Below are 19,460 nucleotides of genomic sequence, written 5' to 3'. Positions count from 1 at the left end.
TTTCAAACACCTGAAAAATCAAATCCATGCGGCCCTTGGCAATTCTGATAGATGTTTAGAGTATAGATATGTTTATTATGAATACTTAAATATTTAAGTTTTACGTTGTCAGTCAAAACACAATGTTTTGGCAGTTGTCTGCGCTTCAAGTGAATATGTAAGCAGTGCTTTGTTCCACTGACTGAGTCTGAATGGATTATGTGGAGGATAAAAATATACATAGAAAATGAAACATACATTCAAATTATTAATGTATTTTATTACCTATTTTACTCCCCCCTTTTCTTTGGAGTTATGTTTATTAATGCTAATGAAAGTCTTGTTGGGACTGTAACCTAAAAGTATGTGCTTTCACATGACTGTAGATATCTAGCAATTGAAAACTTAAGTTCTAATTTTTTTCTCTCATGTATTTTATCATTCTTTTTTAGATTACATAATACTAATCTTACTTTTTCCTTCAATGATCGTTCTGGTCACATCATTATTATAATCCCAAATTTATGAAATCATTTTAATTTCTTTTGTTTGTTTGCAGACATACCTGAGTCTAAGATGTTTCCCATTATAAATTCTATCCGGCCCCTAACTTAGTATGTATTTTATTCTAATCACTAGGAAAGGGTGTCAGTAGAGCACTTGAAAATTGCATTGCAAAGAACCAAGTAATGAGACTAACAGTGACACTCTGTTCTAGGGAGTTGGGGCCTTCACAATAGACAGTGGAAGGCAGTGAGTGCAGGTCCAGTGGATTGTGAGCGGCTTCTGTGCTTTGATGATCCGGCCCTCATGGTGTGGGATGCTGTTGACATCTAAAGAGAACTAACTATGACTACATAGAAGGTCCATGTCTGTCACTAAGAGTCTCAACCATCCATCTTCATGACTATATTTTCTGTATCCTGTCTTTCTTTGTCATGGATACATACGTGCAAAAGCTCGTGAGATGTTACAATCTTAGCAAGTTCCTTCAAGGAGTAATTATGTGTAACAATACCACGTATGAGTTCACTTCAGGAGGTTTTTTTTTTTTTTACATCTTTTGTTTTTGTTTTTAATAAGTACTATTTTCTGTTGTGGCTATTGATGTCATGGGAATAACACTGACAAACTAGTAGATCCAAAAGTGAACAGCAGAATAATAGTCTCTTGAAGATGTAATCTGTGAGAAGACAGTGGAGAATGGAGTGTTCCCAGCCTCTAGGGAAAGCAACCAGGAAAGTTGTGATAGCATCTTAATCTCTATAAGTTACTGCTAAGAGGAGCAGAGGCACATAGATTGTCTGTGGACCACACACACAGAAGGCGCAGCAATGTTCTGAAGGGTACATTTCGTTGCTCTCTGGCAATCAGCAGGGAAATAGTATATTATGAATCTGGAATCCAAGGGGGCACTTATGAAAGGAGATCTGCTGAACTGAGTATTGTTCCTTTTGAGCAAATGCACACCAAGTGGAGCAGCCTCCTCAGAAGACGAGCTAACACTGTTTGATACCCATCATGAAGCTTGTGTCTGGGCTTTCAAATCCCACAGTGACTTCAAGGGAGGAATTGCCCCAGAAATGACAGAAAGGAGTTGGATAGTACTAAAGGAGCTTGTTTCTCCTGAGGCAAGAGGACAAGGTCTTAGTAGGACAGTCTGTTTCAACCCCCTCTCCCACCCCCTCTCTGTTCTTCTTCTCTGCTCCCCTCCCCTCTCCTCTCTCTCTACCTAACCGCCCCCCGCCCCCAGTCTATCATCAGAAAAAACTTACAGCTGATAAAGTGTGTTTGCAGGTACCAGCTAGAACTTGGGGGGGAAGTAGAGAATAAGCCATTAAATCGCATCCTGTGTCACTGCTTAGGGCAGCTTGTGGTGGCTTGTGGTGGGGGGTAGTGCTGAGCAGGCTGAAGTTTTTTTTGTGGGCCCCCTATAGAGTTATGCAACTGATGGAGCACATCTGGCCAAAGAATAGCTTGGCAGCTGTAATGCTGATTGCAACATCCAGTATTGAGAAATAAGACATCTTGGTGAGGTTGGGGATGTGCAGTGGTCATGGTGTTTGTCATTTCAGAATCTTCAAAGGTTTTAGGAAGGAGAAAAAACAGCATGTAGAAGGCTCTGCAAGCTGAGAATGTGAGTGAATCTGTGTCACAGACCTCAGAAAGGACAGCCATGGTGAAATCACTACCAGTCCCTAGGCTTGGGAGACCCATCTTGATCCTGTAATGACAGAGAGCATGAAGTCCCACCATCTGGGATTTCTGGGTTCTGTCTGGGCTATGTTACAGTCAGGAAAGAAAGCCTTAGTGATAAGAATGACTTCAAATACCAGCTGAAAATGACAGAAAAACTCACCCCAGGGGAAAGATGGAAGCTGAGGCTGCATACAAGGAAGTAGAGCTGTAAATCCAATTTCAGCTTGAAGAAATGGCCGAGAGTGGTAACATCTTTCATGTGGTAACTTAAAGCTTTAGAATTAATGAGATACCTACATGCTGGCACACACACCAGGATTAGAAATCTTAGCACTTCTAGCAGCAAGATATATATATATATATATATATATATATATATATTGTAAAATGATTAGGTAATGTGTGTCAGTCCTCACAAAACAGGTATTTGACTCCCTTTTAGCTCAGTTGTCATCTGATTCTCCACCCCAAGGAATAAGACCACAGAATAGAAAAATGAAACCTTGCATGCCCAGAGGTGTTAATATGTTGTTAATTGTAGTCAAAGTATGGTCAGAAAGATGTTCAAGCATAAACATCTATGAGGATTGTGTGTTTATTCTAAGAAATCTCTACTTAACCAAATATGGTTGAGGATAGTAACTGAGTAAGAATAAAGGGAATAATTGATGAGCCATGAAGGTGCTGAGGGTGGGAGAAGTTAGAGGATTACAATGTTCATGTAAAACAAGCATATCAAATATGTGGCTGTAGAAATATGCCATGCCAATAATACCTATGTTGGGGAAGTGAAGCATTCCTATACAATTACTCCTTTTAATTTCCTATGAAATTGTTTTTCTTTAAGCATATACCTTTTAAGGTAAGTTGTATAGGCCTAATTATTAGACACATAAAAGAGAACGTCTTTTCAAGTCTTTAGAAACCAGCCATCTCCATATGTCCCAGCCAACACACTCCCATGTGTCTTGTTTATCTCTCAGAAGAGAAGACAGGTAGCTACACGTCTCAGTTCCCGGAGCTCAGAATGCTCTTCTCGGGACTGAAGTAGATGCTCTGCTGCCCACTTCCCCCATTTCCCTTGCCACTTCTGTCATGCATGTGCTCTGACATTCATCTTTGGACTTCAGCGGGATCAGCTCCTGGGATGTCCTTAATTGATTAAGTCCCAGATGCTCTGACTTTAACAAATAAGCTAAAGTTGGCACGAAAGATCAAATTTTTACATGTAGTTAAGTGCTGTTCGATTTAAATAGCCCCCTCTCCCTTTTGGATGTTTGTGGCTTCCCTGGTGAATATAAAAATACTGAAATTTTAATAAGTAAATATTCTTCGAGCAGTACAAGTACATAGTGAAGGGATTAGTATTTCTTGGGCAGTTAGCCACAGCCCTTGCTTCTAATACATAATCTCACTGTGCACTGTAAATGGTTTCCTCTACTGGGAGCCAGTTATGTCAGAATGCAACCTATTTCTTGGTTTATTCATCATGTGCAGCCTGTGCTTGTGTAAGATCAATTAGAAAGACCTGGTGGCCCTTGTTTTTAGATGAGCAGCTGAGACTCAGATAAATCACGTTTAGAGGGAATCACATAGCTGATGGAGTTTGGGATTAGAGTAGAGCTCTATAGGTGCTGATTCCTGAATTTCATTAAGATCATGATAAGATTCTGGATTTTTGTTGTTGTTTCAAATCTTCAGTCCGTGAATAGGAATGTATGTGACTCACTGCTGTAGAAGTAAACTTGTTTCTGACAATTTGACAACTTTTAAAATCTTGGGTTTGTTTTTACCACCCCCCCACCCCTCCACCCTCCCCAGTTTGCCTGTCACAAATGATAAATCTGTTGTGAGTGCCGGTCCCCTAGACTAAATATCCTGCCTACTCATTACCGGAGCTTCATTGTCGCATTTATCTTCTTTTTCAGACACAGCCATCCAAATGCAGTATTGAGTTTGGGAGCCCTTTAATATGTCATCAGGCTTTGGGAAAGGGAAAGGGCAGGTGTCCACCTGTGAAAAAGCAATAATAGAGGGGATTAGTTTCCCAAATCCAGCACGGGGCTTGCTGCACTGGCATACATCCAAGCTACTGAAGTCCTCCACAGCTGGCCTTGGGGAGCCACCGAAGGCAGGGGGACATGCCCCCGTAGGCTTCTGGGCCTTGAGGGAGGAGAGTGGGACATGAACTTGGAAGCACAGTTTTTGGATTTGGCATTCCTTTTGTACATCTAGCTGAAGAGCGTTCAAAATCGGCTCCTCTACCCCAGGGCCTTTGGTTTTGAGATTGGCCACTCCTCTCAGTTTTCCTAGATGTACTTTCTGTTGAGCTGAACTGGGGAAAGTTTTCACCTCCCTAATCCTCTTTCTTCCATCTCTTCCTTCTATTCCCTTTTGCTTCTTTCCCTTCTTAAATCATTACCATAATCTTGGCTTCAAAACCATCAGCATCCGCCAAAGGCAGTCTCAAGGGGGTAAGATTACTTTCATGTGTGGCCTAAACACAGAGCACAAACTACTCCCTGGAAAAGAAAACAAAAACTTTGCCCTGGAGCATGCAGAATACAGTCTCCTAAAAAGAAACTATTCTACAGTGCTTCATCATGTCCTAAATGGCCATCGGTGAAACCAAATAGAAGTTCTTATCTGGCAAGGAAACTGTCCACAGGGGGGGAGCGAACCCTCCTCTGTGTTTTAATTTTAGAACGATGTAAAGATAAAAATATTTTCACATTTTTTTCTCTAAAACTCAAAGGCTTGTACTATGTTTGAATTGAAAGATTTCTGATTAAAACTGGTATGGTAGGTGACTAGGTGGGGGCAATGGACTCTCCTCTCACTGATTTTGTGTGCTCAATTGAAACACACACATACATACACACACACACACACACACACACACACACACACACACACACACACACACACATTCTAATGACATTTACTGTAGTGAGCCAGGTGAATTTTTTTTTTTTTTTGACAAGGTCAAACCATGTAGCCCAGCTTATCATGGAACTCCCTTTGTAGATCAGGCTGGCCCCATGCATAGAGCTCTACCGGCTTCTACCTCCTGACTGCTGAGATTAAAGGTATACAGAACCACACCCAGGCCCCCAAAGCTTCTTTTAACATTGGTGTTTTTATGATCACAGGATGGTCTCATGCATCCTTGTACCTTAGTCCACAGGCAAGACAAAGAGCTCAGATACCTAGAGCCCTGTTGGGATTGGTAGTTCAGTGTCTCTGTGTGAAAGGCCACACCTGTGTGTAGGGGACTTCTGGGAAGAAACCATGAATATTGTGTAGGAATACAAGTAACTTTGTCTGAAAACCTCAAAGTGACAGAATGAAATTAGGGCTCAGGTAAGTCACATGGGTTCCTTGTCCTCAAGTGTTAGAGAATAGTAGATGGAATCTGGCTTGTAACTAAACCATCACAGTGTGGTGTTATAAGCATGCCAATGATGATGGCAATGGGAATGGGGGGTTCTGAATTTTTAGCAAGTGATACGTTATAGGCACCAGTAGATCATAGATGTCATGCTTCAGACAGGCCGAGGGTTGGGAGTTTAAGAGATGCTCTGATGCGCTAAATATTTCTTTTAGTGTTTGTTTTGAGTAGGGATCCACAGTCTCCAGGAAAGTGACGAGGAAGGTCAATATACGATGAGTGGGGGAACTGGGTCATGGTGTGTTCACAAAGTGCCTCACAGCCAGTGCTTGAGTGCTGACTTTGTGACAGCTCTGCTTTATATTCGTTTACTCTATTTAAAAACTAATGTTCAGGCTCTGAGAAGATTGTTCAGTCAGTAAAGTGCTCACTGTGTCGGTGTGAGGACTGGAACCTGCCAAAAAGAGCTTTGTGTGGCAGTGTGTTCCTGTAATGCCAGAGCTGGAAGGCAGAGACAGGTGAGATTGGTGGCACTCAATTGCCTAGTCTAGCCTTGTGGGTGAACTCCAGGCAAATGAGAGATCATGTCTCCAAAAACACGGTGGTGGCCTCTTGAGAGGTGACATTAAGGTTGATCTTTGGCCTTCACACTTACATGCATACATAGGCCTGTGTATCTGTACACACGTACACACACACACACACACACACACACACACACACACACACACACACAGAGAGAGAGAGAGAGAGAGAGAGAGAGAGAGAGAGAGAGAGAGAGAGAGAGAGAGAGAGAGCAAGGGGGGCAGGGAGATCCAGACGTTTCTATCACTAGGTTGATGCTTATTTTAACTTCACTGAGTAAGTTTCTGCAGCTGTCACTAACTTCACATGATGCGTGCGTCACCCTAGGGCAGGTGGTGTATGTAAAGAAGACTTTGGTGGGATTCTGCTCAGCTCCAGGCTCTGGATTTACATGACTGACAGCACATGCGGGTTCAATACTGCAACCCATGCTCTGAAGGGTCGTTATCTACTGCTTTTAGTCTGATCAAATTGTATTTCATCATTGATTGCTGCTGTGAAATAATAATAATAAATCCTGTCAAACAGTGACTCCTTCTAATCAGTCATCTTAAAGAATGCCTTGTCAATCATAATTTAACTCCTTCTCCCAGTGACCAAACTGGGGAGTCTTTAAATGAAAACAAAAGTTGTTTAATAGTTATTTGGACATGACTTCTTCTAAATTAGTATTCAATACTTGCTTATTACTGCAGCAATATTTCTTAGTGCTATAAATATAAAAATGCATATAGAAGACAGTCGCTTGCATTGTTCTAGAACATGAAGTTGCCCAATCTCTTTGAACTTATGACCAAAGGCTGAATGGTGCTCACCACAACTTGTGATGCAATTGAATGCACGCACCCCTACTTCCTTAATGCCTCCCATTTCTCCACGAGGGAAGCAGAGTATGTAGCAAGATCAAACAACTGGACTTCATGGTTGCATGTACCCTGGGGCAACGATTAGGGCTCCAGAGGGATTTGTGTGCCTGCAATCATAGCCTGAGTACTTCCCCTCCTCAATCCCTTTGGAATTTCTCAGCTGCAGCCATCAGTCCAAGGGGTTAGCTGAACCCACATGAAGCACAGCAAATTGCTTCTGTTCATTGCCACACCCTACTTCCTGCTACAGTTCTGCAAATCCAATGGAATTGTGAGCCCTGGATGACATTCTATCCCCTGCACTCTGCTGTACCACCTCTACCGGCTCCTTCCTTGGGCACTGGCGACCATTATTTTGCCTGTAGAATGAAACACTTGCCCATTTGCCAGGGAATACACAAACTTAGCTGGCATTGATGTGGGTTACTACTCATTCAGCCACACTTGCTGCCTGGACAGCAAGTGTGGTTGTTCAGTAAGGAATTGTATTTTCTTTCTCAAAGAATCGTGGTGTTTGAAGGCCACACAAAGTTCTGGACAGTCCTTCCATGTTGCAATAACAGGTACACGATTCTGTACAACTTAACAATGGCAAGGCACACGCACACGGAGTCTCCTTTTCTAGCCAGAATTCCGCTGTTTGTTCCCTTATTTCAAAGATGGCTCAAATCAATATTCCTGGGTTGAAATTCTGAATCAAGACAGCATGGAAATACCTGAAAAGCTTTCATGAATTAAGATTAGTCAATAGGAAGAGAACATGTAATTTCGGTTGATTTAGTCTCAGTTTTAAAATTTGTTGTTAGACATTGGCTGTAATATTCTTAGCACATTAATATCTGCTCAGTGGGTAGAAACTCACAACTGTATTCATGAAACTGGCCTCCAGTTGCTCTATATGCTGAATGCAGACACAGTGTTCCCTAATGGATGGATGCATCTTTCACTCTAAAGGCCAGTGCATCTCATCTTACAAAAAGCTACTTGCTCTGCAGGGGCTTTAATTGGTATTAACATGCCAGTTCTCTCTTACTGCTTCCAAGGCTGATACCGGATGATCTGCTGATAACAGGGAAGTTTTGTTGAACTTGCTGGTGTGTACGAGTAGCATCAACATTTTTATCTTGCAGGGCTCTAATTTGGAGACTGCCCATTGCCTTTTGACTATGCCTATTGGCCCCCATATCCATCTAAACGTACCACTTTGATTCGCCTTGTCAAATATTACCTTAAGTATCTTTATTTTGTCCCTACCTTCCTTTTATTGCCATGTGCCTTGGCTTCTGTGGGAGACTCACAACTGACCTTCCTGCCCTGTTAGCTTTTCCACCACATGGCTTGCTTGAGTTCGTCATCTGACTAGTAATATTCGATCCCTTCCTGTTACCTCCTGGGGAATTTTCTAATATCTTCAAGGCCTTGTGCCAATTGAAGTCATCCAGCCCCATTTGAAATGTAAGTCCTTATTCAGTGACTGCATGGTTAGCTGTAGTGCTCAGGACTCGGTGTGTTTGTTGCCTTACCCCATGGTGTCTCATTTCTTTACATACTGTTTCTGAGTCAAGTGAAGAGATCTCCTCTCTGCCATGCTGCTTCTCCTCTGTTCTGTGGGTGAGTAAGGTATGACCATTGCCATTTTCAGAGTTCAATATGAGCCAATGCTATTCTTTCAGTCTTCCCAGGAGGAAACCAAATATTCACACATAGTGCAAATAGCATGATTCACTCACTCTTTGACTTCAAATGTTTTAATAGTCAAGAGTTGCTTTAGATATGCCCATGTTTATTTTACATAATGAACCTGATTAGAGTATATATATTCACAAATACATGTATGGATAGAATATAGGGCATGTCAAAATGGATTAAGTTCCCAATTTCATCATTTTCATTACCACTCAATAGACATAAAGATAAAAATTGTATGTGAAAATGTATTCTTTTGATCATATTTCAAATAATAACTCTGAGAAACTTTTTATTTCATAATCATCTCAATTATGGTGGTTTCTTTTATGTTTTAAAAGATACCTAATGAGCCTACATATTTACCACTCTAATTGGCAGTGTGAACCTGGGAGAGTGAGGCCTAAAATGAGGTTGACTAAAGCGCCATGTAATAGCCAACTTTATTCAGAGCATCAGACAATTTAATTTATACTCTGAGGGCTAAGAAGAGTCACTTGAGTAAAGTGTACAACCACAAAGACAAGATGCTCATGGCAAACATGATTTCCCATGGAGGCATAATGAATAAGACAGCTGAAGTGAATTCACTCCTATCTGCTACACCTGGGAGGAGCATGGAAACACATCCCAAGAACAATTCTGTGTTTTGAAGAGGCCGAGGTCACAGACTCTTGTCTTGTTTTCTTGGAGTTTTCTCACAAGCAGTCAGAATTCTCACAGGACTCCATTCTTGGACCATGTTCTGACACCTACCTATTGCTAAATTTAAAAAACAGGAGGGAGAGAGAGGGAGAGAGAGAGAGAGAGAGAGAGAGAGAGAGAGAGAGAGAGAGAGCACAGATACCATAGCAACAGCAATTACTTCTGTATTTAATAACATTTTAACATTTTCCTTAAAAGTTTTTTCCCTCTGATATCACAGAGCATCAGAGTACAATGACCAAGTGAACTTGCTCCATTTCCTGAGATTATATTATGATAATCAAGCTGTAAAACAAAATATCTCAAATGACTATCCACCTCCATGGTGGATCTGATTCATTCTTTTCATTTACAAAGCCTTTAAAATATTTGTCAGCCACCACAGATTCCACTAAAACCATGTAGCCAAAAAGCTCATTTAATTCTTCTTCCTAGGAGCTTGGTAACTAATCTTTCAAAAATATGGCGTTAATAGACATGTGACCACCCTTGTTAGGTAGTACGTAATCTTACAAAGATGCACGCCTGCTTCCTGCCCCTATGCCCTGATGTCTTGCAGCTTTCTCCCCTGCAAATAGAAACTCAAGAAAAAAGCTGTCAAGATAAATCCCCTGTAGGACCACGGGGCAAAGCACTCTAGTAGCTTAATAATGAAACACGTTATGTGTGGGGACAGAATGATAGAAATAACAACTGTTCTCCGTCAGCCCCCATTCCAGTCAACGAGCTGCGGTGTCACACTCTTTACAGTGGAGCAGTTTCTAGTAGAGGCTCCAAATTTATTATCTAAATATTAAAAACAGCAATCATTTACTTGAATTCTATGTCTGGATGGAAAGAATCTATATTGTATCCATAAAAAGTTTGCATGCACTGGTCTTAGAAATATTTTTCATTTGTGTAGTCATTTGTAAGATGTTATTCTGAGTCTCAAGTTGTGTGTGTGTGTGTGTGTGTGTGTGTGTGTGTGTGTGTGTTCCTAGCTATAAAATGCCAGTTGATTGATTTTGGATGAACATGAAATGCTTTGATTGAACTGAGGTTAGAAGGGAGTAGCTGGTAGGAAGTTTAGGAGGCTGCAACCATTGACCTCTGTCTAGAAGAGAAACAGATGAGAAATGGAAGTCCTCTCATGGGAAAGCTGTGAGAACTACACTCGCCTCAGTTATGACATGTCCTGTGCATTTATTTTAAACATTTAAATGGCAGTTATTAGATATCTACTTTATTTGAAAATGACTGGGTAAAGCAAGAAGAGCCATACTTCTGATAGTTTTGTGAAAAGGATGAAAATTCCCTTTGCCAGAGAAGTCATTGCTGTTAAAGAACTCATCTAGTAAGTATGTCCTGGAATAACTTCTCCATTTTCTTCTAGACCAGTGACTTTTAAACTTTTGGATACTCCTCCAAGAATGCATTGTATTTTACATTTAAAGGCTACACATGTCTTTGACTGCTTAGTTGACTTTACATGGTCTACTATAAATGAATCTACATTTATTCTCCACTCAGGGAAGTTCTTTTCCTCTCTCACTACCTTCTATGGGTTGCATTTGTTTGGAAAAGTAGATGTGGACATCAAACCCAGGATTTTGTGTATGTAGGACAAGCACTCTGCCACTGAACTATACTCCCATGCATTGAACAACAAAAACTTCTCTTTGGTGAACAAAATTTATATTTTGGGTTCTAGAAGATTTATGTGGAATTATCAAAATTTTCCTATAAAATTTTGAAAATACACCTTTTAAAAATCTACAAAATTAATTTTTTTATTTTAAAATGTTCTCTAAGCACTTTGAAAGAACTTTTCTAACCATAAAGGACCATTTTATACTGTAAATGTTCACAACTTATTAGAAACATATGACTTGCTTAGGGCATAATAATAGAAGCTTGGCAGCATCACATTGGTTGTTTATGACTAAAGTACAGCCAGTCACTGTGGTTCATACTCTAATCCTAGCTTTTAGGTGGTTGAGGCAAGAGGATGGGCATTTGTGGCCAGCCTGGGTTATGTAGCACATTCCGAGTCAGCTACATATACATCCAGACACTATCTCAAATGGAAACAAAGCAAAACTGCCCTAAAATACAGTGAGTAATTGTGCTGACAGGACAAGTCACAGATCCGGGTATGGAGTGAAGGACCCCTTTTGCCGGCTGTGGGGGAACTTGTACAGAGCACATACTGAAATGTGGGTCTTTATAAACTAGCTTTCGCTGGTAAACTTTTGACTCAAAACAGTTGCAACCCAATTTGGTGACCAGGGTGCTCTGATTGTCGAGCACAGTGTGGAACTGTCTGTATTGTGTGAGCTCCTGGGCATCTTGTAACAGAGACATTTTATGAGAATAGAGGGTATGCATTTTAGTCAGTATTCTTCTGTCAGGCATTTGCTGGGTAAACCTCTTGATTCTAATTGTGGAACAAAAAGCTTTGGGCCACCTTGAAGGAATTCCAGGCATCAAGTAAGCCAGCAGGTGGGAGGGAGACCTGTGGGGGAAGATTCTGAAATTGATCTGTGTCAGCTTGCAAGGTTAATCCAAAGATCTGAAGGTAAACCTGGTTCAAGAAGGATGACCCACCATCTCCTCTGTGGACAGACAGGTGCTTCCCTACTAACAGCTGCATCTCTTAAAGTCCTAGTCCAGGGAGGAGCATCCCAGAGTGCCTGGAGGAGCATCCCAGGGTGCACTTGTTTCTCCTGCAGGCCTCTCTACTCCCATCTGATAGTGCCAGGAGTTCTTGTGCATCTGTGAGGTGCCTCTTGCTTGCTCCCTCTCTGGTCAGTGGCTCAGTCTCCAGCTCTTCCTTTTGCTTTGACACCTCCATTTTCCTGTGTGCAGACATTTAAATAAGAAAATCTGTTTGTGTGCTGTTTGCCCACACATTGACTGGGGTGTTTTCTCTAATGTACTTTAAGAATCCTGAAGCTGCTGGAGACTACACTTCTAAGATGCACTTATTCATAAGAGGTAAAAGTTTTTATGAAATACAAATAATCCATGGGAAAAGGTCTTCTCAGAGCACCCAGAATGATTCCTTTAACTTCATTTTGAAACACTGACAGGAGACAAGAAGAGTAAACAGATCCAAGAAATTGAGGTCCCAATAGGCAAGGTTGGTATTTCATGAAATGAGAGCGTTCAGCTGTCTGCAGCAGTCACCTACCCTGGAGACCACAGGAAGGCACATAGACATGTCTAGACTCACATCTAGTAACACAGCAGAGCCTTTTAGTCCCCATTAGCAGTGTTCAAATGTCTTAGAGTTTCTATTGCTGTGTGACAAAACGCCATGAGCAACTTGGGGAGGAAAGGGTTTATTTGACATATGCTTCCATAGTACATTTTGTCCTTCACTGAAGGAAATCTGGGAAGGAACTCAAGTACAGCAGGAACCTGAAGGCAGGAACTGAAGCAGAGGCCATGGAGGATGCTCAGCCTGCTTTCTTAGAGAACTCAGGACACCAGCCCAGGGATGGCACCACCCATGATGGACTGGCCCCTGACATATCAATCACTTATTAAAAGTGGGCTGGGGAGATGGCTCAGAGGTTAAGAAAATAGCTTACAAGGTTTACCTACCTCATGGAGGCATTTTCTCAATTGAAGTTCCCTCCCCTCAGATGACTCTAGCTGTTTCAGGTTGAACAAAAACTAGCCAGGCCAGCCAGGAAAACTGGCTTATTCTAAGCCTTTGCTGTGATGTTGATGAGCTGGAGCTGTCCACAGCTGGGTTTCTACTGCTTGGCTTAAAAAGCTTTAGTCATAGCTATCCTTTTAAAACCAATTTCTGTCTCTTCTCAGACTATGTGTATTATAGTGTTGCAAAGATTGTAATATCTCTCTGAGGCATGACTCATATTCATTGCTGTGGATCTACTAATCCTGAAAAATAATCAGGCCTTTTTGTCTCCCTTTGTTTTATGTAATTCACTCTTCATTTCTCAAAGTCTCTGCTTGGAAGCTTCGCTTGCTTTGTTTCTGTTTCTTCCCGTTCATATTCTTAAAACAAGTTCCTTTTACAGAGACTTGTCTTTCTGTTGATGGAAGCCACTGAAAATTCTCTTGCAAGGTTCTCGCCAGACTCAGTATCTAAGCATCATTTTCCAGTGTCTATATCTGCTCTGCCATCTTGTGTTTGGCTGGTACTTCATCACTCAGTTTGCAGCAAAAATGGTTACCAGTTTTTAAAACTATTTCAATCAAGACAATTGGAGTCAACTTCTTGAATATATATTGCTCATTAAAATGTAAAGCACAATAGAAGTTAATAATTCAAGAATCCCATGAAGTTAGCACTTTATTAGCGTTGTTCCCACTTTTTAAAAACTTTTATTTATGAATTTCATACCTGTATATAATCAAATAATCATCTCTAACCCCCATATTCCCCCCAAATCCCTGCATATCCCTCATCATGCCCCCCTTTCAACTGCAATTTAATAAATAACCCTCTAAGTCTACTTAGAGCTGCCCCTAACTGCATGGGTATGGACTACCCACTGGAACGTTGGAAAGAGATTTGTCACATCTACAATAAAGAATAATTCTCTCTTCCAGAAGCTATCCATAGCCCATAGCTCCTCAGTAAGGGTGGGGCCAGGAGATGGTCTGCCCTTCTATGCCCCCCATCTATGGTGGGATTGTGACTGGCTTGGGCTAGTGTAGGTCTTGTGTGGGTAATCACAGCTGCTGTGAATTCATTATTGCAATGGCTCTCAGGTCCAGAAAACAGCACTTCACATGGCCACCATCCTCTGGTTCCTAAAATCCCACCATCTCTTCTTTTGCAATGTTCCCCAAGCACTGGTGGTGGTAAGGGCTAATAGAAATGTCCTATTTTTAGGACTGAACATTCGGTCTCTTATTGGCTGCTGTCCACTGCAAAAAGAAGATTCTTAGACCAATTTGATAGCAGCCAAGATCTATGGGTGCAAATGTAAATATTTAGGATGTTCTTCGGCACAGACATTTAGCAAAATAATAATAGTAAGTTCTACCCTGGTGCCTAAAAACTCCGAAGCCATGGGCTTTTGATCAGAATTAGACTCAGCAGTTGGTAAGAAATTCCCCTCCCATGCAGCATGTCTCAGATCCAGTCAGAAAGTGATTGTCTCATAATTGTTGGGCCACTTGTTTTAGGGTTTTTATTGCTGTTAGAGACACCATGACCACAGTAACTTTTGTAAACAAAACATTTAACTGGGGTGGCTTGCTTTTAGTTTCAAAGGTCCAGTCCCTTATGACAGGGAGCACGGAGGCATGCAGGCGGAAGTGGTTCTGGAGCTAACAGTCCTTACATCTTGACTCAGAGACAAAAGTAGACTGTCACACTGAATGAAGCTTGAGAAAAGGACTCCAAAGCTTACCCTCACAGTGACACATTTCCTCCAACAAGACCACACCCAGTACAACAAGGCCACACCTCCTAATGGTACCACTTCCTTTGGGGGCCATTGTCTTTCAAGCCACCATAGCACTATTGTACTAGTTGGCTCAGTAAATATTGTAGCATTCATAGTCCAACATTGGTTAACACCATTGATGTCTTTTTCCCCAGCAGCTTACAAAGCACTTTCCAGTGCTGTGAAAGCTAGCCTAGCATTGAGCAAGTTTACTGTCTAGCTTGAGATTGATGTCTCTGTGTCCTGTAGCCAAAACATGTGGTGCCTTCAGCAGTAGGGTCTTAATTTTGTAGTTATGTTGGTTAACCAACAAGAGTGGCAATAGCCTGTGTTGTTTTGGAGACTTGTGGGGCTTTCATGGTGAATTATTTGTAAAGAGATATCCCATACTTGGATTCTTACCTCTCACCACACCAAAATTAAACTTCAAGTGGATCCAAAACCTCAACATAAGACCTGATAGCCAGAAGTTTCTGGAAGAAAAGGTAGGGAGAATGCATCAATGTGTAGGCATGGATAAAGGAGAACTGTCTCAGTAAGATGCCAATAGCAAAGCAAATACTACCAGCAGTTGGCAGATAGGATCTCGGGAAGCCTAAAACCTGTGTACAGCAAGGGAAATAGTGAAGTGAATGAATAGGCAGTCAATAGAAAGTCTTTGCCAGATAGTTGTCTGACAGGGTTAGTGTCTAAAATATACAAAGAACTAAAAATACCTAACCCATAAGAAAATAGCCCAGTTTAAAGATGGACTATGAAATGAAAAAAATTCCAAAGAAGAAATACAAATGGCTAGGAAACACTTTAGAAAGTGTTCAACATCTTTCACTATCAGAGAGATACAAATTAAAACTTCTTTAAGATTGCATCCCACCGCAGTAACAAGGGCCAACATCAGCAACGCGCATGACAAGTGCTGGTGGGAAAGAGGAACTGTTGAGGAGTGTAAACTAGTGAAACCACTTTGGCAGTCAGTCTGGAGGTTTCGCAAAAACTAGAACTAGAACTGCCTTGTGACCTAGCTATGCCAATCCTAGGCAAATACACAACAGTCCGTATCCAACTATAGAGATACTCAGGCACCCATCCTCTTTGCTATTGTATTCACAGTAGCTAACAAACAGCCTAAATGTTCATCACCAGGTGAATGGGTAAGAAAAATGTGGCCTGTATACACTCTGGAGTAGTTACTACTCAACTATCAAGAAAAATGAAATTTGCAGGTAAATAGATGGAACTGGGGAAAAATGATATTGAGTGACAAATGCTGCCTCTTCTCTCTCATGCACTTCCAAGTATTTTATTTTGCATATTTAAATTGGAGTGCAAGTTGAGGTGGGGAAACTAGAAAGACCTTTTGGGGGCATGTGAAGGAAGGAAGATAGTAGGTTACAGGTCAAACCTGAGTTGGAGATGAGAGTGGGACAGAAGGGCTTAGGCAGGGAAGGGTGTGGGAATGTGGGGGAAATGAAGGGTGTAAGGACAGGCTACCCAAAGGACGGGGGTGTGGAAAAGCATAGGGGAGGCTGCAACCCATGTTTACCAGCTGTGGAATACAGAACACATGTCAGAAGAAAGAGGAGGGCAACAATGAGGGCGGGCTAAGAGATTCAGCAGGGTGGGAAGATGGGGAGTCAGGGAGGGAAGCAGGTAGTGGGTGGGTTAACTAAAACTAAGGATGTGTGAGGAAACCCTATAGAAACCCAATTATTAAGCTCATTTCCAAATAAAACAACAACAAAAGAGTTTGAACAGAGCTATCACAAATGGCTGGACAAGGTCCCTCACTGTCTTTTGCCAGTTCTTCCCTGCCCCCCATTGGGGTTTTCAAGATGAGGGTTTCTCTGTTTGACCTTGGTTGTCCTGGAACTCCCTCTATAGACCAGGCTGGCCTCAGACTTGCAGGGATCCACCTGCCTCTGCCTCCTGAATGTTGGGATTAAAGGCGTGCGCCACCACCACCCAGCTTGTTAGCTAGACTTCAAACTTTGGTTTACCCTTTGTCAGCAAGATATCTACATGTTGCTGAGAATTTTTACAGCTCATTAGCTTGTTTCCCTTATGTTAAAAGTCACTCACTGTAGACTTCTGCATCCAGCTGTCATTATAATATACTTTTCCTCAATCCAGTACTTGTCATAGGTTCAACGTATCTTAGGCTCTCATCTGACAACTTAGTGTGGCTTTGCTGTCTCTCAAATATTATGATATTCTTCATAAAACCTGTCACCCTCAGTGGATGCCATCTTTCAAATGTCTTATACTCCATTACCTTTTGCACAGTTTCTGAGGCATTTGATTGATTTCTATGAGATTTGTGATTGAATATTCAAAGAAGACATGTTCAGAAATAGCATTAACTCTGTTTTTTTGGGTTTCTCCTGAAGATAAAATCGCTTCTTGGATCACTTTTTTTTATCATTTACAAGGATGTTTTTTTAAATTTATTTTAGATTCTCTTTAAAATACAAAGTAAAATTATTTTAACTACATGCATTTTGCTGTTTTAAAGGAACATATTCATACAGAAAAGAAAATAAGTTAATTCTCAGTGAATAAATAGTTACGTTTTTTTTGGTAAGTGAACAGCCCTCTGGTCTTCCTGATGCTGTATCCTTACCTTTAAATGGCAAGTCGTTCTTCTGTGACTTTAAATGTGGCTTATTCTTGTTTGTCACTTGAAGTAGAAATCAATTCTTAGAACTCCTATATCCCCTGCTAAAAAAATAGTCTGTGGCTTCTAATGTTAACCACATCCATCTCAAATGAGCCTGCTAAGTTTCCTGATTTAAGTGATTTTATATTACAAAAATCTGAGATCTAATATTAAGGAGTTATAAATTCTGAAATCTGTCAGTACATATGTCCATGTGTGAATTTGGGTAAGTGTATAAATGTTTATTTGTCTTACATAGTAGGCTCCTACCATGTTTATTTACTTACTTAAGTTTCCTTCCCAATCTTTGGGAATGAGTGTGCATGAATTCTCCTCTTATTCTAGAATACAGAAAGAAATAAAAAAGTTTACTGATAGTTTGAGTTTTGCTATAACGCTGGGTCTCCTAACATCTTCAATTGACTTTCTTGCTTAATTAGTTGTTTTGACCCTGCTATCAACACAGATGGCCATACTTCTCCTGTGTGAGGCTAGAGGGGAAACTGGGTGGCCCACCCGTGTTCCACTGCTGATGGTAGTGTCTTGTTGGAGCTGATAACTCAGAACTGTGATGACAGTCACTGTGTCTCTGGAACTTTGGGGGGTTTAGAAGTCATGAGCCCTACTCAGCAGTTCATTCTTTAGCAGCAGGCAGTACTCTGTTTTCTTTGGCTTTTTCTCCCAGCGAGTATTATAAGCCCTGATTACTCTCTTCTGCTCGCTTGAGCCATAATTCAGTAGAAGCTATTTTCACCCCAGGAGATTCGGATAGTAGTTGTGTGATTGAGAACAATGTCTTGAAGTGCAAATGGCTAGAATTTGATGCAGTAAGTCTGATGTAGACTAGCGTTGTTGTCCTTATAGACAACTCACTGAAATAAAAAGGTTTGTTTTTTGTTTCATTGTTTTTTATATGTTTTGAGTTGCATCATCATTAAGGCTAACTTCATTAAGTGATAATGATTTTTGTCTCTGTAGAAAATCAAGCTTATCAACTACAACCTACATACACTTAATGGGGTCATTAATTTATTTAGGTGATATCAAGGAATTCCATTATATTCACATTTAACAGAAATATTTTTAAAGTGTATTCCTTTTTGTGTATGTGCTTCATTAATTGCTAATCAAATAGCTGGATCATGTTGAACCTGACTGAAGAGAAACAATAGTTATTTAGATCTGGTATTTATAATTTGAAACCTTCAGAAAAATGACTGCTCAGCTGCTTGCTTAGCAAGTCCTTTCTATATTGATGGTATGTAAATGGGATGAGCAGAAATTCTGACTCTTTGGGGTTTGGTGGGTAGATGGTTGTCTAGACCAACCTCTGGGATGGAATAGTCCTTAGCTTTGCTGAAACACGGAAGTGAAATGACCTTTATAAACCCTGGGTCCCTTTCTTAAATCTGGTGGTGAAAAACAGGGAGCAAAGATGTAGATATATAACCAGAAAAAAATGAAACTATGCTACAAAGAATCTGTTATATTTCAGGTCCTCCGGGGAAACGAGGAAAGAGAGGTCGAAGAGGAGAGTCTGGTAAGTAACTACCTTGTGTTACTCAAGTTCTGGTGTAGTAGCAATGTTTGTTCCTGTTAGTTAGTGGTGCTATTCCCATGTTGGAAAGTGTGTGTATGTGTGTGTATGTTGGCACTTCTAGACCTTGAATTTAAGACCCTAATTTCCAACAAATTCTAAGAAGGAAGTATTAGCAAAAATGTTGTCCATTATGGTTTACTAACTACAGACACTCCTACCCTCTATTTTTTGCTTGCTCAGTGATCAAAGTCAACCCAGCTGTGTTCCTTGGTGGGATTCTCACCCACACATGGTATGGCAATGTGACCATGTGTTCTTTCTCTGGGTGACCAGCATGGAGGTATTTATTTGTCTTAGCACTTTAAGGAGAACACTTTGGAAGGCTCTATTATTTTACCCAAGTGGCAGTTTGTCATACTGCTCTGCCATTCTTAAGGAC

The 19,460-nt window shown here is 40.9% G+C and overlaps 1 protein-coding gene across 1 annotated transcript in view; it reads left to right on the top strand.

Moving 5' to 3' along the window:
• Col25a1 (collagen type XXV alpha 1 chain) overlaps nucleotides 1–19,460 on the top strand; it is a 373,933-nt gene that overhangs the window by 166,338 nt on the left and 188,135 nt on the right. The window contains exon 3 of the mRNA XM_035451853.1: nucleotides 18,977–19,021. Coding sequence (XP_035307744.1) covers nucleotides 18,977–19,021 — 45 coding nt within the window. The remainder of the gene's footprint in view (nucleotides 1–18,976; nucleotides 19,022–19,460) is intronic.

The sequence above is a fragment of the Cricetulus griseus genome (assembly GCF_003668045.3).
Source record: "Cricetulus griseus strain 17A/GY chromosome 1 unlocalized genomic scaffold, alternate assembly CriGri-PICRH-1.0 chr1_0, whole genome shotgun sequence".
Taxonomy (NCBI): domain Eukaryota; kingdom Metazoa; phylum Chordata; class Mammalia; order Rodentia; family Cricetidae; genus Cricetulus; species Cricetulus griseus.
This window is presented reverse-complemented; position numbering and strand designations above follow the sequence as displayed.